The sequence below is a fragment of the Pelodiscus sinensis genome, chromosome 16, assembly GCF_052426305.1.
Source record: "Pelodiscus sinensis isolate ZL-2025 chromosome 16, ASM5242630v1, whole genome shotgun sequence".
Lineage (NCBI taxonomy): Eukaryota > Metazoa > Chordata > Testudines > Trionychidae > Pelodiscus > Pelodiscus sinensis.
In genome coordinates this window covers 39,824,829-39,847,814 of record NC_143067.1, presented here as the reverse complement: position 1 = coordinate 39,847,814, position 22,986 = coordinate 39,824,829, and the positions used below count along the sequence as shown (strand labels likewise).

General features: G+C 59.6%; 1 protein-coding gene across 3 annotated transcripts in view; it reads right to left on the bottom strand.

Annotated features, from left to right (window-relative positions):
• Nucleotides 1–22,986, bottom strand: part of CXXC5 (CXXC finger protein 5) — a 90,704-nt gene that overhangs the window by 7,430 nt on the left and 60,288 nt on the right. For all 3 annotated transcript variants that reach the window (XM_075900104.2, XM_075900105.2, XM_075900109.2), the window contains exon 2: nt 7,234–8,219. In XM_075900104.2, coding sequence (XP_075756219.1) covers nt 7,234–8,025 — 792 coding nt within the window. In that variant the 5' untranslated portion in view covers nt 8,026–8,219. The remainder of the gene's footprint in view (nt 1–7,233; nt 8,220–22,986) is intronic.

The window sequence follows — 22,986 nt, the reverse complement described above, 5'->3', positions numbered from 1 at the left end:
GGCCGACCGGGCGCCAGGCGCACTAGACTGAAGGGCCGACCGGGCGCCAGGCGCGCTAGACTGAAGGGCCGACCGGGCGCCAGGCACACTAGACTGAAGGGCCGACCGGGTTCCAGGCGCACTAGACTGAAGGGCCGACCGGCCGCCAGGCGCACTAGACTGAAGGGCCGACCGGGCGCCAGGCGCGCTGGACTGAAGGGCCGACCGGGCGCCAGGCGCGCTAGACTGAAGGGCCGACCGGGCGCCAGGCGCGCTGGACTGAAGGGCCGACCGGGCGCCAGGCGCGCTAGACTGAAGGGCCGACCGGGCGCCAGGCGCACTAGACTGAAGGGCCGACCGGGCGCCAGGCGCGCTAGACTGAAGGGCCGACCGGGCGCCAGGCGCGCTGGACTGAAGGGCCGACCGGGCGCCAGGCGCGCTGGACTGAAGGGCCGACCGGGTGCCAGGTGCGCTGGACTGAAGGGCCGACCGGGCGCCAGGCACGCTGGACTGAAGGGCCGACCGGGCGCCAGGTGCGCTGGACTGAAGGGCCGACCGGGCGCCAGGCGCGCTAGACTGAAGGGCTGACCGGGCGCCAGGCGCGCTAGACTGAAGGGCCGACCGGGCACCAGGCGCACTAGACTGAAGGGCCGACCGGGCACCAGGCGCGCTGGACTGAAGGGCCGACCGGGTGCCAGGTGCGCTGGACTGAAGGGCCGACCGGGTGCCAGGTGCGCTGGACTGAAGGGCCGACCGGGCGCCAGGCGCACTGGACTGAAGGGCCGACCAGGCGCCAGGCACGCTGGACTGAAGGGCCGACCAGGCGCCAGGCGCGCTAGACTGAAGGGCCGATCGGGTGCCAGGCGCACTGGACTGAAGGGCCGACCAGGCGCTAGGCGCGCTAGACTGAAGGGCCGACCGGGCGCCAGGCGCGCTAGACTGAAGGGCCGACCAGGCGCTAGGCGCGCTAGACTGAAGGGCCGACCGGGCGCCAGTCGCGCTAGACTGAAGGGCCGACCAGGCGCCAGGCGCGCTGGACTGAAGGGCCGACCGGGCACCAGGCACGCTGGACTGAAGGGCCGACCGGGCGCCAGGCGCACTAGACTGAAGGGCCGACCGGGCACCAGGCACGCTGGACTGAAGGGCCGACCGGGCGCCAGGCGCGCTAGACTGAAGGGCCGACGGGGCGCCAGGCGCACTAGACTGAAGGGCCGACCGGGCACCAGGCGCGCTGGACTGAAGGGCCGACCGGGCGCCAGGCGCGCTGGACTGAAGGGCCGACGGGGCGCCAGGCGCGCTGGACTAAAGGGCCGACTGGGCGCCAGGCGCGCTAGACTGAAGGGCCGACCGGGTGCCAGGCGCGCTGGACTGAAGGGCCGACCGGGCGCCAGGCGCGCTAGACTGAAGGGCCGACCGGGCGCCAGGCGCGCTGGACTGAAGGGCCGACCGGGTGCCAGGCGCGCTGGACTGAAGGGCCGACGGGGCGGAAGGCGCTAGACTGAAGGGCCGACCGGGCGCCAGGCGCGCTGGACTGAAGGGCCGACCGGGCGCCAGGCGCGCTGGACTGAAGGGCCGACCGGGCGCCAGGCGCGCTGGACTGAAGGGCCGACCGGGTGCCAGGCGCGCTGGACTAAAGGGCCGACCGGGCGCCAGGCGCGCTAGACTGAAGGGCCGACCAGGCGCCAGGCGCACTGGACTGAAGGGCCGACGGGGCGCCAGGCGCGCTAGACTGAAGGGCCGACCGGGTGCCAGGCGCGCTGGACTAAAGGGCCGACTGGGCGCCAGGCGCGCTAGACTGAAGGGCCGACCAGGCACCAGGCCCGCTGGACTGAAGGGCCGACGGGGCGCAAGGCGCTAGACTGAAGGGCCGACCAGGCGCCAGGCGCGCTGGACTGAAGGGCCGACCGGGTGCCAGGCGCGCTAGACTGAAGGGCCGACCAGGCGCCAGGCGCGCCGGACTGAAGGGCCGACCGGGTGCCAGGCCCGCTGGACTGAAGGGCCGACGGGGCGCAAGGCGCTAGACTGAAGGGCCGACGGGGCGCCAGGTGCGCTGGACTGAAGGGCCGACCGGGCGCCAGGCGCGCTGGACTGAAGGGCCGACCGGGCGCCAGGCGCGCTAGACTGAAGGGCCGACGGGGCGCCAGGCGCACTAGACTGAAGGGCCGACCGGGCGCCAGGCGCGCTGGACTAAAGGGCCGACTGGGCGCCAGGCGCGCTAGACTGAAGGACCGACCGGGCGCCAAGCGCGCTGGACTGAAGGGCCGACGGGGCGCCAGGCGCACTGGACTGAAGGGCCGACGGGGCGCCAGGCGCGCTGGACTGAAGGGCCGACGGGGCGCCAGGCGCACTGGACTGAAGGGCCGACCGGGCGCCAGGCGCACTAGACTGAAGGGCCGACCGGGCGCCAGGCGCGCTAGACTGAAGGGTCGACCGGGCGCCAGGCGCACTAGACTGAAGGGCCGACCGGGTGCCAGGCACACTAGACTGAAGGGCCGACTGGGCGCCAGGCGCGCTAGACTGAAGGGCCGACCGGGCGCCAGGTGCGCTGGACTGAAGGGCCGACCGGGTGCCAGGCACACTAGACTGAAGGGCCGACTGGGCGCCAGGCGCACTAGACTGAAGGGCCGACCGGGTGCCAGGCACACTAGACTGAAGGGCCGACTGGGCGCCAGGCGCGCTAGACTGAAGGGCCGACCGGGTGCCAGGCGCGCTGGACTGAAGGGCCGACCGGGTGCCAGGTGCGCTGGACTGAAGGGCCAATTCAGGGCTCTGTTAAGGGGAACGCAGGTGCTCAAAAGATCGGGACAATTAAGTACCAGGTGTAAGATGAGTCTGGGAAGGTTATAGGCAGCAACGAGCCCACGCCCGGGAGGGGCTGAGCACCCCAGTGCCCGCGGTGGCTGTGCGGGGTGCTCAGCCCCTCTCAGCGGGGGGCTGGGTACAGAGGAGGGGGACGAGGCACGAGGGACGAAGGGCTTGGACTCCTGCTGCCTGGGCGGGGCACATGAGTCAGAGCGATGCGCGGGCGCCGAGCGGGAGGCTGGCAAGTGGCTGCAGCCCAGAGCTGTTGGCGCGCGTCCCGCGAACCTATCCCAGGCTCTGGGCTGGCCGCTCTCTGCCCCTAGGACGACCGCACCTCAGCTACACCACGTGGGCTTGTTTCTGTTCCCCGACTGGACGGCAGACCCTTTTGTGCAACAGGAGAGGCAACTGACAGCCATTTCAAAATGGCCGCCAATTTGCGCTTGTATTCACAGGAACCCGGCGCCTCCCACACACATTCTTGTGCAAGCGGCTGTGGGAGGGGGAGGGGTGTAATGGCCACCAAAAATGAATACAGCCGGCCAGGGATGCTGCCGAACTGGACGCGCTGAAAAGCACGTCTGGGAACACTGTCTCCGTGTGCCCAGCCAGCTCAGGAAGAGGGAGATTTTTAACAGAGCACAGCTCTTGAGGGACTGTTGAAGCCCCCCACGAATGGCATTGGGACAACGCAGCCCTGCCTCGCCATCCCCAGCAACGGAGGAGCATCCATGCGGGCCCACAGGCCATCAGCAATGCCTCCACCGCCCACCCAGGAGTCACAACCGCCTCCCAGCGTTGGAGCCAAGAGAATGAGCAGGAGCCAGCGATGGGGTGGGAGTTTGTTGCCGTACTTTGGCCAATGGGGACGGGTGATGCAGGTGGGGGACGGGTAGCTCAGTGGTTTGAGCATTGGCCTGCTAAACCCAGGGTTGTGAGCACAATCCTTGAGGAGGCCGATTGGGGGCAAAAATCTGTCAGGGATGGTACTTGGTCCTGCTGTGAAGGCAGGGGACTGGACTCGATGACCTTTCGAGGTCCCTTCCAGTTCTAGGAAATAGGCATCTCCATTCATATCTCAGGGTACGTCCCACGAGGTATAACGGGGCTGCAGACAAAGGGCTTTGATGTCAGCAGGGGAGCGTCCAGACTAGCGCGCTGAGCGGAAAAACAGCTGATCAGCGCGGCAGCCATGTAAATTTAAATGAAGCCGCGATCATTTAAATCGCGGCTTCATTTGCCTTTGCCTATGTGTCTAATCTACATGCCTCTGACGACAGAGGCATGTAGTCTAGACACAGCCTTATAGCGGAATGTGTCAAAACACGGGCGATTCCCAACCGTGTCCGACGTTATGGAGCTGGCAAAGCCTGTGAGGGGGGTTTGCATCGGGAAAGAGAGAAATGACGGGAGACAGAGGAGGCTGTGTTCTAGAGTAGCCGCCGCCCGCAGCTCCACCAGGTTCCAGGGAGCGGAAGGCGATGCCGGCTTGCCTTAGGAGCGCAAGACCTGCGTCTCCATCATACTCTGCCAGCTGCCTTCACCTGACGCTGCAAACCATAAATTCAAAGCCCGATTCCAGTGACTCCAATTTCCCAGTCAGCCATAGAACAGGAAACAAATCAAACAGGTGAACGTTCCAAGGGCCCCCCGTGCTATTTAACTTCCATATAACTCACCCGGCAGGAAAAAGCACTCCTCAGCCTATTGTGAGCTGTGGAATCAATTGACCTGCTTTAGGACTCTTCAGAAGAGATGAACTTTTTCCCCCCCTCTCCCTTTTTCCAGATCACTGACTCAGCAAATTAGAACAAGAATATAATTTAGCAATACAGCGGATTTTGAAAGACACTGGTCCCGCCGACCCCCACCGCCCAAATAGATTTTTTGCCCCCTTCACTATTCATTCAGAGCTGATGCTAATTGAAAACTTGGAAGGTGGCTAAGAAAACAGCAAGTTCTCTCTTTTGGAAGACGTGAGAGGTTGTTGCATAGCAGCCTTGCAACCCGGCACAACGTCTTGCTGCCTCAATGGAGGCGAAGATGTTTTTAACCTTTCTCAGCTTCACAGGAGCAATCTCCAGCAGCTGGAAGAGGAGGAAAGCACATAGCCTGAGCAGTAGTCCAGCTACCAAAAAGGGACTGTGGATTACATGGAATAAACAGAGGACTTTGTTCACCGACCTCGGTCTGCAGCACAAAACACTCACTCATATTTTAGCCATTTTCTGCTCAAGACGCAGCGGGAAGAATCAGATCCCTCATATCCACACAGCTCTTCCAAGTCAAGGTTGAACCCTTAATATGCAAGGGCTTGCTTTTGTGGCTACCTACCTCGCTTTTCTGCTAAGACGTTAGAAAGCTCTACCCAGATCCCTGCACCAAACCACCACATGGAAATCAGAAAACATCTCTGGTCAACAGAAGGCTTCCATGTGACAGATCTTCTAGGACTTCAAATTCAAGCGCGAAACTGGTCTGTGGCCCTTCTACAGAGGAACATCCAAAGCCCTGCTTGCCTGTGGGTAGATTTTATTCTAAAAAGCCAAAATGCCGAGACAGAGCCGTGGGAAGAGCATCTGATGACACAAAATGCCAACATCAAGGATTCCCCCAACCCCGGTCCCCGACTGTATTGGCCTTTCCTCATTTAAGGGAGGAATAGAGTAGTGGATAGCTGCATATATGCTGGCGTTAATAATAAAGCACAGTAATTCATTGCCATCTCTTGTCTGAAACGGGCCCAGAGGCACTGCAGGCTCCTAGCTCAGGCCTAACTTTTCACATAAATTCAGCTGAAGTTTACTGGGAACAACTCAGTTCTCACCTTGCTCTGCAAGGCTCTGGGTGAATTTCAGGCACGTCTGATACCTCGCTCCGCTTTGCCTTGCAGATGGGCTCCGGATTAAGAACCCATCTGCCCGGTAGTGGCGTTCCGTCAGGAATCAGCTGCACAACCCAGCGGGAGCTGAGGGACAGCTTTTTTCCAGTGCTCCAGTCTACTGTCCTCGCTTAGACAAAGCTCTCGCTCCTCTCAAAGGCTACATCTAGACTGGCACGATTTTACGGAAATGCTTTTAATGGAAAAGTTTTCCGTTAAAAGCATTTTCAGAACAGAGCGTCTAGATTGGCACGGACGCTTTTCCGCAAAAGCACTTTTTGCGGAAAAGCGTCCATGGCCAATCTAGATGCGCTTTTCCGCAAAAAAGCCCCGATCGCCATTTTCACGATCGGGGCTTTTTTGCGCAAAACAAATCTCAGCTGTCTACACTGGCCCTTTTGCGCAAAAGTTTTGTGCAAAAGGGACTTTTGCCCGAACGGGAGCAGCATAGTATTTCCTCAAAAAGCACTGATTTCTTACAGTAGGAAGTCTGTGCTTTTACGGAAGTTCAAGCGGCCAGTGTAGACAGCTGGCAAGAGTTTCCGGAAAAGCGGCTGATTTTCCAGAAAAACTGGCCAGTCCAGACACAGCCAATGAGTGTTTGCCCACGCAACGAGGAAGGACCCCATCCTGAAAGACGCAAAGCACCCTCCACGCTCACTGGATTCTGCCTGCTCACCGCAGCTCCCGGACACACCCAGCACTCTCCGAAACTGGACAGTGAGGAAGATTATAGGACCTGGCCCATAATGCAGATCTGATAAGGGGAAAGTCCCCTTTCCAGTTACACCAGTGTAAATCTGGAGTAACTCCTCTTTCCTCAGCGGATTCATGCTGGTGTAACCACGCTCAGCAGCTCGCCCCCAGGGAGCACAGGTCGTCTCCACTGGGCGTGTTTCCCAAAGGAAGTGATCGCACCAACTTTCAAGAGCTTGCTCCTTAACAATTTGTTCACTGCATGATCAGGTTCTTGGGAATTAACCAGCAGCCTGTTTCTTCCCTTCCAGAATCAGGGACAAACTAAGGCCGGCCGGCAGAACGCTAGTTTACAAAAACAGGGGTTTAATAGACTGATAATGGCAAGTTACTACCTGGAGATCTTCCCTGGGCCCGAGCCAAAATTTAGGGCCCGAGCCAAAACGCACTGCTGTCCATGGAAAGACTACCCCTGACTTCAGTAGGTTTTGGATCATCTGCTTCCTGGCTCAGGAATTGTACTAAGCAATGGCTAGCTAGCTGGCAGGAGGAGTTGGGAGACATGCCCCAGGCTATACCAGAGAGGGGTATTAAAACTCAAAAGCTCCTCCGGGCGGCCGCAGAAAAGATACAAATCTACAGAGGGTTGTAATCATCATGGCAAGACCTAGTTCGGGTGACATTACAGCTAATTACTAATCAGAATACAGTCGATCAACATGGGGGGAGGGGGAATCACTGACAATCTGTGTGTGACGCTAAAGGCAAGACTTGCTAAGAGAGAGGGAAAAGCCCCTGGATTTTATCATCGCTACCAACATCCGAAGGCGAGTCGCCCAAGAGAAAGGTTAGGCCGTCGGACTACAGCCAGTTACCTCCAGCGCTGCAGACGGCTTCTTTTTGAGTTCCTCACATTTTCGAAATTTGCAAATCTGATGACCAGTTTTGCGATTCCTACAACTGCTGCACTGCTCGCAGTTTATCCGTCTTCGGCACGGCGGGCACATGCCACATCTTTTCCGTTTCTTCTTCCCAGAATTGATGGCAGATGCCAATTCATTCTGCATCGGGTACTCTGCCAAGCCAGCCATATGGAGCGCGCTCTCTGCCAGAAACACGCCAGCAGGGGTCATAATGAAGAGGCCTGGGTTTATGGGAAAAGCCCCCAGGTAGGGAAAATCAGATGGGTTGTTCATTGTCTCTGCAGCTGCGACCGCTTCCATATCAGAGATACCAGTCCCGTGGTCATGCGGTAAGGGAATGTGCTCCTGGACCGCTCTTTTGAGCATCTCTGTCGACTGAGCAAACTGTTGTAGGCTGATCTGTCCTTCTGAGGAGATTTCTGACGCCCTGTCTGATTTGCTCAGCATATTCGAGATGCTTTTGTGCTTTGAGGTAGAGTGACTTTTATCCACAGTTGCTGCTTCGTTGCCATTAGGTAAGGAGGCGCCTTTCTCCGAGTGTTCGCTTAGCGAGCTGCTGCTGCTGAAGGTGGAGTAGTGGGAGAGCGGACGCGACTTCTTAAGACTTTTGTTCAAAGGTTCACTTATGATCCCGCTTTTGTTCCTCCTCTCGGAGCTGGCGGGGGGCTGCGAGTCCTCTTGGTTATTTCTGTCCAACGCGTTGGGCTTCTTACCAGCCTCTTGAGGGGCACCAGGATTAGACATGGTGTTCAAAAACCCAGAGCCGAGCCAAGAAACCACACCCCACTCACCGCGGCAACCAACCAACCAACCAACCGCCAAAAAATGCAATAATTGTAATCAACGGGGAGCTCCTTCCAGCGGGGCGGCTGCAGGGGTCTTCAGGGGGGCGTCAGCGTAGGGACATACCATGCGGCGCCAGTACAAACCATGCAGCTCTGGAAGTAGAAAACAACAGGCAATTAGTCGTGCCCCAGGCCACGGCGCTTTCCAAAGCCGCTCGCTGGCTCCCTGCAATGGAACCCTCAGCACCATCCACACCGAACGACGGGGCGAGGACCCAGGCTGGATCCGTCACTCGGCTCTGCCATGCCTACAGGTCACCCTCACGGACTGCAGAGGAACGGTCTGGCCCGGCCTGGCCGAGTAGCCCTGCGCTGCTAAAGCTCCAGCCGTTTGATCCCCGTCTCCCGCGGGTGGAAATGAGCAGGAAGCCCCCAAAGCCAGTGGCTGAGCTGTGTTCGGCACAGCCCCACGACGCAAGGGAAGATGGCTGTAAGTCACCATTGTGCTGCCCTGATTCCGGACCTGCTGGCCCGGTCCCTGGAGCACCCTTGCCTCTATTTCCCTCCAGCAGCCATCCCCGGTGCCAAGGATCTAGTCAGACACTGGGGCGTCTTGTCCAGGCCCCTTGCCAGGGCCGCCCCGAGGATTCAAGGGGTCTGGGGCAAAGCAATTTCGGGGGCCCCTCCCTGTCTCAGACCTCAGACTTCAGATGTTCTCATGGGGGCCCCTATGGGACCCGGGGCAAATTGCCCCCCCTCTGGGCAGCCCTGCCCCTTGCTCCTAGCCACACACTCAGGCAGACCGATTTCTCCTCAGGCCGGGCTCGCAGTTGCCGGGTGCTGTGAGGAGAGAACCGGGCCCCGGCGCTCTAATTTGTTTTCCCCGTCTCGGGAATTCTTTTTCCTTCGTCTCACCCAGCTCAGGCAGCGTCTAAACGGGTCAGTGGGTTTCCAGCCTGCTCGCCGGCCTGCCCTCAGTGCCAGCCTGGGTCACCGCATTGCCGCGGGGGGCCCAAGTCTGAGCACGCGCCCGCTGACGGAGAGAGGGAGGAGGAGCCGCTCGGAGCCACGACCCATTCTACGGGGGTGCGCGCGTGTGGCGGGGCGGAGCAGGCTGGTGTAACCTGCCCCCACAGGCAGGAAGTCAGGGCCCGGCGTGGCTGCAGGGAGACTCCTGCGTGCGGCGCCCACCCCTGCCCCCAGCGCACACACAGACAAAGCCAGATGTCCTGACGCCCACCCGGCCAGCAGGCTGCGGGGCCACGCTGCTTCCTGACCTGGGAGGTCGGCACGGACCCTCTCAGGGCCTTGGTCGCTGGCAGGCCCAGCGGGTCTCCCCGCCAGCGCTTTACCCCCACGGGCCTATAGGGCAGGGCTGGACCCCGCCTCTGCGGTGCCCATGGGGGGTGATGACTTGTCCAGCTGCTCTGCCGATGCCTCAGAGCCTCGCAGCCCAGCCCATCTGGCATCACGCGGTGGCGTCTCCTCGGCCTTAAACCAGCACGCCCAGTCCCAGCGCCAAGAGCCGCAGCTGCGTTATCTGCCTGGCACGCTCCGCGCTGCTCGCCTCTCCGGCATCCCGCCCTTTCTTCTAGGTGCGAGCGCCTGCCTGGCCTGACCCAGCTACAGGGGCCCACGCGGCTCCCCGGGCCTGCTGCGATGGAAGGGGAGAGGCTTGCAGACAGGCTCGCCCCACAGCGTGTTAGCTGCCGCCAACAGACAGCCACTCGGACAGGGCTGGCGCAGCTCCCCGGCCAGCGCTGTGTCTCCGGCCAGGGTCAGTGTGCTGGGAGGCCACGCTGCAGGGAAGGGGCCAGCTCCCGTCTCGCCCCCCTGAGGGAAATGGCTCCACTGACAAGAGAAACGGTCCTGCCCCGTTACTGGTCTCCCTTCCTTCAGCGCCTGCATGTTGGAATGTAGCATGCAGCCCCCCCACCCGGAGGTCACCCCAGGGGTCGGTGCTGGACTGTCCCCTTGCCCCTTCCCCCATGCTAGCAAATCAAGGGGGATCCCCTAGCAGGAGAGGGGGCCCTGAGACACGGCTGAGACGCAGGATATTAGCATGGCTGCGAGTCCTAGTCCCCTGCCCTCGCGACAGGTCCAAGCACTGTCTAGACCTGTGCATCACGCCCCCTTTTAGATTTCTGAGAAACCCTCATGCCCCCCTCCCAAAAATATCAGCAAAAAAAAAAAAAAAGGAAGTGAACAGGGCAGCAAAACTTGGTGGTAGGGGGCTGGAATGCCTCGTACCCCCCCCCCCCCGGAATTTCTTCATGCCCCCCAGTTTGGGAACCCATAGTCTAGCCCATCCCTACAGGTGTCTGTCTAACCTGCCCTTATATATCTCCAGAGACAGCGATTCCACAACCCCCCCAGGCAATTGATTCCAGTGTCTAACCCCCCTGCCAGGCAGCCTAAAGCTCCCTTGGTGCAGCTTAACAATGACAGGGCCAACCCAGGTGAGCTGGTGTAGCCCCACTGGAAATGTACGGGCCAAAGAGAGCTGCGACAGAAAAGCCAGGGAGAGCTGGTGAAAGGCTGCCCACGGGGCTGGAGTCGGGGATCTGACACCGAGTCCCCGTCTCCCATGCGGCACTCCGGGGTGTCCCACCTTTCGTGCACAAACGCCTGCAACTGGCAGCCCTGGGGCCCTGCGGGGCGCGAAGCAGGAAAAGCATCTAACAAGAGGATGTGAGATAAAGTCGCCGGGCTGCCTTATCTGACACCCTCCTGTGACTGCTTTTCCTGCTGACCCTCCCTCCGCCAGCTCCGGGGTGTGGAAGTCACACTTGTTTGGCACACCTAGTGCGGAGTGGCCAGCCCCCGCCTGGAACGACGCCCACCCCAACTCACTAGCCTGGCCCCGACCAGCTGAGCCCGGAAAGGGCCGGGGCAGGCCAGGAATGCAAGGGGGGGATTCTGCTGCACAGGCATCCAGACGTCTTTGCAGCCTGGAGCGTCACAAACAGGTCACAACCCCCACACAAAGAAACACCCAAGGGGCAGCCGGGCCGTGGCTCTGGAAACCCAAGGCAAGGTGGAGGGGGTGCAGCCAAACGGGCAGAAAATCCAACACAGGCCCAAGGGGGCGCCTCCCTTTTGGCCCTGCTCCCCGCTTATGGCCTGGGTGAATCCGTGCCCAGGGCCCCGTCGCCCCAGCCTGCAAAGGCCAGTCCCCACGGCGCTAGCCCCATAGAAGAGTTCTCCAGGGCTCGTCCCCGACAGAGCCCAATGAACGGGGTCCGAGCTCAGCTCTTCTTCCCCCAGTACAAACCTTGGGGGGGGGGCGCTAACCCTAACCCTGCCAAACTCAGGGGACGGACAGCATCCGCATTGCTGCACGTCGGCACTAGCCCCGGATCCTGCCCTGCGGGTCTTGGAGGAGTTTGCCGCCTGTCTCGCTGACCCCTTCCCTGCCCACGCAGACAAGCCCTGACTCGGCGCGGCGGATTTGGGCGGCAGAAGCTGTTTGCAGCACTCGGGGGTGTCTGCCCGCAGGACGTGCCTGACCCGGGCAGTGGGGACGCTACGGCGGCGGGGGCTGATTCCCTCCCAGCGAGCAGGGCTGGCTGCTCCCGCCGCTGTTATCTGGGAGGCAGCTGCTGCTGCCGAATGCGAAATGGATTGTTCCCTCAGCACGCCTCATCCCTGCTGGGCTTCGGCGCCCCCCAGGAGCAGGCCTGGAGCGTTGGCGCTTCGCAGCGCTGACACTCCGCTGGCTGCGACCCCTGCGGAGCCTGGACGCGGGACGTCTTGGGATAATTAGGACGGCTCCGTAATTGGGATAACAGGCCGTCCAGCAGGCTGCTCCAATTAAGCCGCTTCTCGATGGGCAGCCACCTCTGGGGTGGAAAACGGCAGGTGTTGCGACGCCGCGCCACAGTTCAGCCGCCGTCGGCGCTTGGAGCTGCAGGGCCAGCGTGGGAGGGGGGAGGTACTTACCCCGCTTGCAGTGGGGCTAAGGTCGGGAGGGCAAGGTGAATAAGCCGCCCATGCAGCCCCTTTGCTTTTTGTTTTGAAACTCAGTCTGGGGGGTCCCTCCCTCTAGGGCAGCTGGCACTGGCCACGGTCGGCAGACAGGACCCTGCGCTAGATGGACCGTTGGTCTGATCCCGTCTGCCCGTTCCTATGTTCTTATCTCAGCAGGTGTAAAGGAAAAGGAAAAGCCAAGAAGTTCTCTTCCTTGTGGCCACATTCGCGAAGCCACGGGCATGCCGCTCCGCTCACATGGCCAGCTCGTGGGCAACTCCAGAAGTCGAGGTCGTAATCGACTTGGCTAGGGCACCGGGAGGCCTTGCGGGGAAGGGTTAATGACAGGCTCAGGACCTTGCGTCTCTAGGTCACTGCGACAGCCCACGGTTGATCAAGATGGACTAAAACTCATTACCACGTCATGTCAACCTCGTCAAGCCGCTGTCCCACCTGCATCCTACCGGCTGCCGTTCGTATCAGTCTCGTATGTCTCCAGCCACCGGTCAGTGTGTGTCTCCACCAGCTGTTTACAAAGGCAGAGCCTTTCTCGTGGCCAGGGGCATGGCCCAAATGCTACCGCAGTGGGTTTTTTCATTGGCACGCCCCGAAAACATGGGTCCCTGGAGCACAGGCTGGGAATCTCAGTGCTACAGCTAACAGCAGTGGTGCGTTTTTCTGACCTGAATAATCCTGGTGCGAATGAGGAGTCACGCCATGCAAGTGGATGGAGTTACACTAGCACAGCCCTAATGTCAGTGAGCCAGACAGTCCCAGGACAACCCCACAGGGCCTCCGCTAAGGGATGGTCATACAAAGCATGAAGGGAGGGGCACGGCTTTAGGTGCTCATCATAGAGAGTTCCACAACGGCTAGCAAAGTGGAGGGGGTGGGCTGGCATCTGAGCTGCTGGGAGATCACGCAGGGGAGTGAGCATCTGGCCTCGCTGATGGATGGGACCTGATCTCCAGTCAGACAATGGCCACATCTCATGTGCAAGCGTGAGCATGCATGTGTCAGTGTGTGCACATGGGCATGTGCGTGTCAGTGTGCGCATGTGGGTGTGCACGTGTCAGTGTGTGCATGTGGGCATGCGCGTGTCAGTGTGCGCATGTGGGTGTGCACGTGTCAGAGTGTGCATGTGGGCATGCGCGTGTCAGTGTGTGCATGTGGGTGTGCATGTGTCAGTGTGTGCATGTGGGCATGTGCGTGTCAGTGTGTGCATGTGGGTGTGCACGTCTCAGTGTGTGCATGTGGGCATGCGCGTGTCAGTGTGTGCATATGGGTGTGCATGTGTCAGTGTGTGCATGTGGGCATGTGCGTGTCAGTGTGTGCATGTGAGTGTGCACGTGTCAGTGTGTGCATGTGGGCATGCGCGTGTCAGTGTGTGCATGTGGGTGTACATGTGTCAGTGTGGGCATGTGGGCATGCGCATGTCAGTGTGTGCATGTGTCAGTGTGTGCATGTGGGCATGTGCGTGTCAGTGTGTGCATGTGGGTGTGCACATGTCAGTGTGCACATGTGGGCATGTGAGTGTCAGTGTATGCATGTGGGCATGTGCGTGTCAGTGTGTGCATGTGGGTGTGCACGTGTCAGTGTGTGCATGTGGGTGTGCACATGTCAGTGTGCGCATGTGGGCATATGCGTGTCAGTGTATGCATGTGGGCATGTGTGTGTCAGTGTGTGCATGTGGGTGTGCACGTGTCAGTGTGTGCATGTGGGCATGCGCGTGTCAGTGTGTGCATGTGGGCATGTGCGTGTCAGTGTGTGCATGTGGGTGTGCACGTGTCAGTGTGCGCATGTGGGCATGTGCATGTCAGTGTGTGCATGTAGGTGTGCACGTGTCAGTGTGTGCATGTGGGCATGCGCGTGTCAGTGTGTGCATGTGGGCATGCGCATGTCAGTGTGTGCATGTGTCAGTGTATGCATGTGGGCATGTGCGTGTCAGTGTGTGCATGTGGGTGTGCACGTGTCAGTGTGTGCATGTGGGTGTGCACATGTCAGTGTGCGCATGTGGGCATGTGCGTGTCAGTGTATGCATGTGGGCATGTGTGTGTCAGTGTGTGCATGTGGGTGTGCACGTGTCAGTGTGTGCATGTGGGCATGCGCGTGTCAGTGTGTGCATGTGGGCATGTGCGTGTCAGTGTGTGCATGTGGGTGGGCACGTGTCAGTGTGCTCATGTGGGCATGTGCGTCTCAGTGTGTGCATGTGGGTGTGCACGTGTCAGTGTGTGCATGTGGGCATGTGCGTCTCGGTGTGCGCAAGTGGGTATGTGCATGTCAGTGTGTGCACGTGGGTGTACATGTGCCAGAGTGCGGGCATGGCATGGCAGTGTGTGCACGTGGCTTGTTGGTGTGTGCACATGGATGTGGGTGTGTCTGTGTGTGCACGTGGGTGTGGGCGTATCAGTGCGTGCACATGGGCGGGCTCATTCGTATCTCCCATGCCGGTTTCATCTGACCCTGTTACGCTCTCGGGGTACATGTGATCCATGCCTGGCTCAGTTAGGCGACCCCCTTCACTAGCTGGTTTCTCGAGGGGCACTTCTTGGCGCGCCCTTTGTGCTGGGAGAGAGAAGGCACCGTGGGGCCCAATACAGCCGGAACCTGTGAGAGGCGCTTACCTACGGCACCCACCTCCCCGGAGAAAGGACCCGTCCTGCTCGCCCACTGAAACCACGGGAAGGGAGAGGAGACCAGGGCAGTGGGGGGAGACACTTGGGGTGGGTCATTCAGCTCCTCCCAGTGGGTTGCGGCGGGTCGAGATTCATTGTCCCAGGGAGCGAGGGCCCAGGCTGGCCCTGGCCTCTCCGCGGCGCCGCAGCCTGCCTGAGGTGACCAGGACAGGACGCCTCAATCTAGGGCTCTCGGCATTAGTTGACTTCTGAGGTTGTCAGTTCCCAGCCTTGTAGCTCCTTCCCAGCAGCCGCCCAGCTCCCCTGCGGCTGTCCATCTTCTCACACGGGGCTGGGTGCCCCATTCCTCAGCTCCCCAGCCCCACACCCAACCCGCCAGGCCTGTCTGCATCAGGAACAGCTACGCCCCTGGAAACCCACCCCAGCCTCCTTCCAGAGCAGCTACGTCCCTAGCACTAAACATTACCCCCAGCCAGTCCAGAACAGGAGGGGCAAGATATTGGAGGGGGAGAGAGAAAGGAGACGGGGGCAGAAAGGAACTAGCAGGAGAGGGAAGGAGGAGGGAACAGAAAGAGCAGCACAGTCAAGGTGGCTGGCTCTTGGCTCAGCCCGGGAGCCGGTCCGGATGCTGGAAGCAGCCGGAGCGACTGAGGTGGCCGGCGCGCCGACCCAGGGCCCGGCCTTTAGGCTGGCAGCCGAAGCGAGGAGCATGTCTGGGGGGTGAAGGGGCCTCAACACCGACTGCTGTGGGCGCCCCGTCCACTGGGAGAGCGGGGATGGGGGGCGGCTGGGGGCTCACTCAGCCACGGGGCAGGAGGGGCAGCTGGCTCAAGGAAGGGAGGGGCAGTTTTCAAGCCGGCAGCCCTGAGCAGAGACCCAAGCGTCCGGCACGCCACGGGGGGCCCTGCAGGCGGGGGGCTGGCCCGGCACAGGCCGCGGCGGCATCGGGGCCAGTGTGTCTCAACTTTGGGGGCCCCCCTTCCCCTTCCTGAGGGGCTGTCGAACCCCAAGGCCCTTTGCTGGCTGCTGTCTCCCCTCGGACTCCACCGGGCCTCCTTGCTGAGGGGGGTTAACACGGCGCCCCCCGTCAGCCACAGGCCTGTGTTACCAAACACCGCTGTGGGGCCCCCCCGCTGCCCATCCCCCCGCCAGGCACGGTGGGGTCAGCCGGGCTCCTGTCGGAAGGCGCTTAGTTTCCAGCCAGAGCATTAAGTGTCATGTGACGCCCCCGTTCGTTCCGGCCTTTCCACGGGGCTGCTTAGCGGGCTGGAAAGGGGCCAGGGTTCAAGGGGATGCTGGCACGGTCGGGGGGCCCCGCCAGATTTAGAGCCGTTTGCAAAGGCCAAGCTGTTCCTGGGGTCCCTGGTTTAGCCCAAACGCTGTTACTCCATTGCCCACTCCCCGGCCTTCCTGCCCCGGGCAACCCTCTAACAGCAAACCAGCGCCCGTAATCCTGGGTAACCCTACAATAACAAACCAGCGCCCGCAGTCCTGGGTAACCCTACAATAACAAACCAGCGCCCGCAGCCCTGGGTAACCCTACAATAACAAACCAGCGCCCGCAGTCCTGGGTAACCCTACAATAACAAACCAGCACACGCAGCCCCGGGTAACCCTACAATAACAAACCAGCGCCCGCAGTCCTGGGTAACCCTACAATAACAAACCAGCACACGCAGCCCCGGGTAACCCTACAATAACAAACCAGCGCCCGCAGTCCTGGGTAACCCTACAATAACAAACCAGCGCCCGCAGTCCTGGGTAACCCTACAATAACAATCCAGCGCCCGCAGTCCTGGGTAACCCTACAATAACAAACCAGCACACGCAGCCCTGGGTAACCCTACAATAACAAACCAGCGCCCGCAGTCCTGGGTAACCCTACAATAACAAACCAACGCCCACAGTCCTGGGTAACCCTACAATAACAAACCAGCACACGCAGTCCTGGGTAACCCTACAATAACAAACCAGCACACGCAGCCCTGGGTAACCCTACAATAACAAACCAGCGCCCACAGTCCTGGGTAACCCTACAATAACAAACCAGCACACGCAGCCCCGGGTAACCCTACAATAACAAACCAGCGCCCGCAGTCCTGGGTAACCCTACAATAACAAACCAGCGCACACAGCCCTGGGTAACCCTACAATAACAAACCAGCGCCCGCAGTCCTGGGTAACCCTACAATAACAAACCAGCGCACGCAGTCCTGGGTAACCCTACAATAACAAACCAGTGCCCGCAGCCCTGGGTAACCCAACAATAACGAACCAGTGCCCGCAGTCCTGGGTAACCCTACAATAACAAACCAGCGCACGCAGTCCTGGGTAACCCTACAATAACAAACCAGTGCCTGCAGCCCTGGGTAACCCAACAATAACGAACCAGTGCGTACAGCCCCGGGTAACCCTACAATAACAAACCAGCGCACACAGCCCCGGGTAACCCTACAATAACAAACCAGAACACACAGCCCTGGGTAACCCTACAATAACAAACCAGTGCCTGCAGCCCTGGGTAACCCAACAATAACGAACCAGTGCGTACAGCCCCGGGTAACCCTACAATAACAAACCAGCGCACACAGCCCCGGGTAACCCTACAATAACAAACCAGAACACACAGCCCTGGGTAACCCTACAATAACAAACCAGTGCACGCAGCCCCGGGTAACCCTACAATAACAAACCAGAACACACAGCCCTGGGTAACCCTACAATAACAAACCAGTGCACGCAGCCCTGGGTAACCCTACAATAACAAACCAGTGCACGCAGCCCTGGGTAACCCTACAATAACAAACCAGCACATACAGCCCTGCCAACCCTACAATAACAAAGAAACGCGCACAGCCCTGGGCACCCCTACAATGACAAACCAGCGCACATAGCCCCGAGAACCTCTACAATAACAAAGCAACTCATATGTAATGAAAACGAAGAGGGGCTGATGAGGAAACACGTCTCAACTTCAAGCCTCGAAAGATTTAGCCCCCAAAACTGCTCCAGTGCCCCAGCAACCCACATCTGTTCCCATATGGACCCCCCATAACTACTCCAAGACTCCCACTGGCCACCCCTGAAATCTCCTGCACTTTCCCAAGCCACTGCCAGGCCACCCACAGCCTTCAGGATGCCCCGGGCTTGCCCCCACGTGACTTTCTTCACTGGCCCTCAGCACATTCCTTCTGCACACCCCCCCCCCCCCCCCCCCGCGCCTTCCCGGTCTCCGGTGGCCGTGCCCTGTGGGAGTGGCCATGGGGCACGAAGGCGTGAGCGAGTCCTACGCACGTCAATGGGCCGGGGGGGGGGGGGGATGGATTCAAAGAACTCGAGCCGGCCCCTGCCCCTCCTCCCGGCGTGACTCCCACTAGCGCTTTCTTCTCAGGCGTCCCATCACACCCCTCCTCCCCAGGGGCTGCAGGATGGGGGCTCCCCCATGCAGGCAAGCTGCCGCCAAGCCCCGCCGCTGCTGCTGGTGATTGCTGGGAGTCGGGGACCCCCCCCCCGCTCTGCGGTGAGGCAGAGACACGGCAGGAAGAGCTGCCAGGGAGGAACAGAGGGCGACCACAGTCCCCTGCTGCTTGGTGGGGGCGACCCGACGCTTCCCGCCACGGCGAGGGTGGCTGCAAAGCCCACGGGAGCACGCTGCTCAACCCCCAGCGGCTCTGAGCTCCTGTCCACGGCTCCCCGGACGTGGCCAACCCCTTCTGAGCCAGGGCCAGGCAGCCTCGCTGGGTGGTGGGGTTGGCGACCCCCCCAGACCTTCTCCCAGGCCTCTGCAGTTCTCGGAGTCCGGGGGTTTGCTCGCAGGATGAACTTGGCCCTGGCGCGGCAGTGCTGGCGAAGCAGCGATGCCGGATCAGCGCCGGTCGGGGCTCCAGATAAGAGTTTCCTTGGAGGAAGCGGGAAGGCGTTCTGGAGTGAGGGGGAGGAGCAGAGGGCAGGACACAGCTGCTCCGAGCCAGCTCACCTCGACCCGGCTTCGGGAGAGGAAATCCCGGAGCAGAGCGGCCACGCGGGCCATGGGAAACTTGCAGCGGCTCACCACCCCCAAGGGGACCTCTTGCTTATTCAAGGCTTAGCCTTGACTGGGTCCAAACCAAAACCCTGGCTCCAACACCCCAGTGTCAAAGAGGGGCCCCTACCCCAGACTAGAATGGGCCAGAACAAATTACTGATCCCAGCACCCTGAGCGTTGGGGTGCGGAAAACCCGCAGCGGGGCTGTCTCAACCGTGCGGCGTGGGGACGCGGCGCGGCGCGGCTCACCTGGGCACGGCGCGACACAGTGGACAAGGCATTCAGCTGACCTGAGGTCTAGTCCCGGCTGCCCTATGTGGCCAGGGTGCCGTGCTGCCGGTATCTTACAAGGGGGCTAACGCTGCCGGCCGCGCCTAGCGACCGATGAATGGAAAGAGCTCGCTGGTATTATTTCGACGCTGCCACGTCACCTTCCAGGGCCATCTGTCCACAGAGCCACCCACGGCACGAGAGTCACACCGGCCTCTCACGACCAAGGCAGGGGCTGGAATGACCCAGACCACAGTGCTCTCCACACACCCAGCAGCACTCTCCTTAGCCAGTGTCCTGACCGGGGCTTGGGGACTCAGGCCTAGTGGTTGGGGTCCCAGTACCACTGCTGGGGCAGGACCAGAGCCAGGCATCAAGGGGCAAAGTCAGCTTTCGTAGCCAGAGTCAGAGTTCAAGCACCGCAGCCTGGGGTCAGGGGTCAGCTGGAGATGCAGGATGGAGGCCGAGGGTCAGAGCCATAATCAGGAGCCCAGGAGCGAGCCAAGAGGCAGGCCCACTGCTACAGCCGGCCGGGGAGTCCGCCTCATTAAATGAACACTTCCTGGAATTCCTCCTGAGCTTACACAGGGCACCCAGCCCAACCAGGGGCCATGAGGAAAGCTGCCAGTCCAGCTCTGGAGGTGGCACTCCCTGTGCGTTTCTCCTCACGAGATTTGTCAATGCACACAGCCCTGCCCTGGGTCGCACGCCGGCTGCAGGGCCTCAGAGAAAGCAGCACTTGTGTTACGAGGCCTTCTTAGCAAACAGAATCCTCCCGGCGTGTATCCCGGACACCCGGCGTTAGCCCCCCGGCCCGACACCAAACCAGAGCCGAGGCATTCTCTGAGGACCACTCGCCATGGCAGCGACGGGCACCCTCGGCTAGCGAGCGGGCCGCGTGAGTGGGCTAAGAGAGTGCCATGCCCAAGCGGGGCTCCCCAGAGGGCATTTTGCTACATGCGCTTGCCTAGAACGTGCGGGGGGTGCCGACGGAACCGGAGCGGCGCTGGGACGGATGCAGAGGCCGCGCGCGGCGCTCGCAATGTGGCGTGCAATCAGCGCGCCCCTCACGCCACGTGGCCGTGCTTTGTGTGCGTGTCGCTATACTAACACCGGGGAGGGAAAACCAGCAGAATCTGGCAGCCCTGCGCATGGCCGGCGGTAACAAAATGTCTCAGGGGCAGCACATCGAACCCAGTGGGTTGTCCACCACCGCTCGCTGGAGCATCCGCGAGATACCGAACCGCATAAGAACCCTTCCTGCTGGGATTATGAGCTGTAGATCTCAAAGCACTTCACAAAGGGGAGCAAGTACCAGTCTGTCCCTGGTACCGATGAGGCACTGAGCCGGCAAATTACTTACTCCTGCACGGCCAGGCCTTGGAGGGCAGCCGAGGAGTCCTGATTCGTAGGCCAGTGCCCTCGCACTTAAATAGCATGGAGTCATCAAGGCACATGCGAAATCCAGAACACCCCCCTTCATCCCACCCCCATCCGGTCACGGCGATGCCCCCTTGGATTTCTTGGCTGGAACCCGTGTTAGCGTGCTGGGCCTCCCAGGTCCTCTCTACTGGCTGAGTCACAGAAAAGGGCGTTGAGTCGGTTACCGCCTCTTTAGCGCAAGCCATCGGGATTCATGCTTTTAGATCCAGGCTTCCCAAACCATTCGGCGCATCGCTGCTGGAAAATCCTAACAAGCCACGACGTGGCCCTAACCCGCCCTGCCCGCCTTATCTCCCCCTCCAAAGAGCCTCAGAGCGTCAAGATGCAGCAATTGTCAAATGACAGACGACGCTCTTGCTGATTGTACAACTCAGGTATTCATTAGAGGGAACCAGGAAGAAGGATGCTGAGCTCTTTGCAAAGCCCGTAAAGACGACAGATTGTAACATCTATCGCCCCTCTGTTATTTCCCTGTTCGGGGCCCAGCAAAACTGGGAAGCCATCAGCCTCTTCAGGTGTAAAAACTCTTGTCTTTAAAAATCATTTCCACTTGCCTTTCATTTTAAATAAATGAGGGTTTGTCTACACTTGCACCTTACTTCGAAGTAGGGAGGCAAATGAAGCATACTGAAGTTGCAAATCAAGCCCAGGATTTAAATACCCCACGCTTAATTTGCATGTTCCCGGCCGGTCACCATTTTAGAAATTTACTAGCCTGGAGTAATTGCCTGTGTCTACACGCGCCAGTGAAACAGGAGTCCGATTTAAAGCCCTAACTCGAATTAGCTGGCATTCCTCCTGGAATGAGGTTAACCAGCTAATTCCAATTAGGCTTTAAATCGGACTCCTGTTTCACTACTCTGTGCTAGTGAATTTCTAAAATAGTGACCGGCCGGGAACATGCAAATCAAGTGAGGGATATTTAAATCCCGGGCTTGATTTGCAACTTCTGTATGCTTCATTTGCCTCCCTACTCCGAAGTCGGGGGCAAGTGTAGACATATCCTGAGTCTCCTCTGGCCGCCTCTGTTCTCTCAGCCCTGAACCAGAGCTGCACTAAAAGCCTCCCCCAAAAGAAGCTGAAGCTAATGACGAAGAGGGAAAAAAAGAACATAAAAGTTCTGCTTCTTCGACACTGTCAGAGAAGCTGTTTCCCGGTGTGCATTGATTAGGGGCTGCTCTGTGCCTTCGCATTGTCTGAGACTTAATGGGAACGAGCCGAACGCCAAAAGAAAACAGACGCCGTTTCCATCTCCAAGACGAGGAACCAGAAGTCCATCATTGTGTCCGCGGCAGGATTTCGGTCTGTCCGTCATTTCTGAAAGTGCAGCAATCTGCCGCGCCGTTTGTCTGCCCGTCTATCTAGCGAGGCATCTATAATGCGCTTGCTCCTAAGGCACGAAATACAGCAATTCTAAGAATCGCTGCTCTCCTAGAACGGACAGGTTCTTCATTCTTGTCTTGGCTAGGCCGTGCATTCCCGTGAGACATGCAGGCGGGAATGGAAGGGAAAAACTGTGCAGGCCTTGCGTGTGATTTTAGCTTCTGCCACGGGGTGAGAACAAGCCTTTGCAAAGGGTGTAGGTAGTTCCACTGCCAAAGACAATCGCACTGTCCTCCAGCAGCTGTAATCCCCCACACAACGGGAGGGTCTTAGATGGCTGCGTAGATATGGTCACTGCCTTAATGAAGCCCATGGAGGGCTTTGCATTGGAGGACTGAGTTTTCAGGTGACACCAAAACTCTCCAGAGAGCCTGCGTTGACCCGCACAGGCTAGCAGGCGAGCCCGTTCCAGCCTGAATGGGCTTGAGAGAGGGGAATGCTGCTACTTGCTTGAAAGGATATATCCCAAAGGCCCAAGAACACAGGCCCGCCATCCCACAAACCTAAGGGAGATGACGGGCGGTTCGGTTTGTAGCCTACATTGGGCATGAACCTGTGATAAAGGCTGCAACTAAAATCTGCTCTCCTGTGTACCCCAATACCCAAGCAGGCGGCCTACATTGGCTTCAAAGGAAGCTGCACTTTCATGCCCAAGGGAAAGCTCTTGGTGATGAAGCTTCAAAGCAGCTGTTAACAGCCCGGCAGATCACGGCTCGGCTCCCAAAGGTCTGACGCAAAAGGCTGGAATCACAAAGCTTCTCTCCCGCTTTCTTTCCCAGGTGAGGAAGGCAAAATAAAACTTAGCTCTGACTTCAAATGACAACTACCCAGCGAAGGGCTTCTGCGGAATGCAGCATGACCCCAACCAGGGCTGCTCAATATTAGTTAATCGAATAGTCGATGAACCTCACGAATTCTTACTGGTTACTCAACTATTCTATAGTCCTCCCACAGCCAGTGTGCTCTGGCCCCACTCCTGTGCCAGCCCCACTCCCTAGGAGCCTCCTGCCACTCCACGCTGCTGCCTCTGTATCAGAGGCAGCAGTGTATGGTGCCAGGCAAGAACTGAGCTTTTGTTTATCCGTTAATCGGTTAATCTACTACACTATTACATCCCGAACCCCAACACTTCTGGGTCCATTACAACGTGGACCCGAAGACCAAGAGGGATCTGAAGTGTGTGGTACTCGTGAGA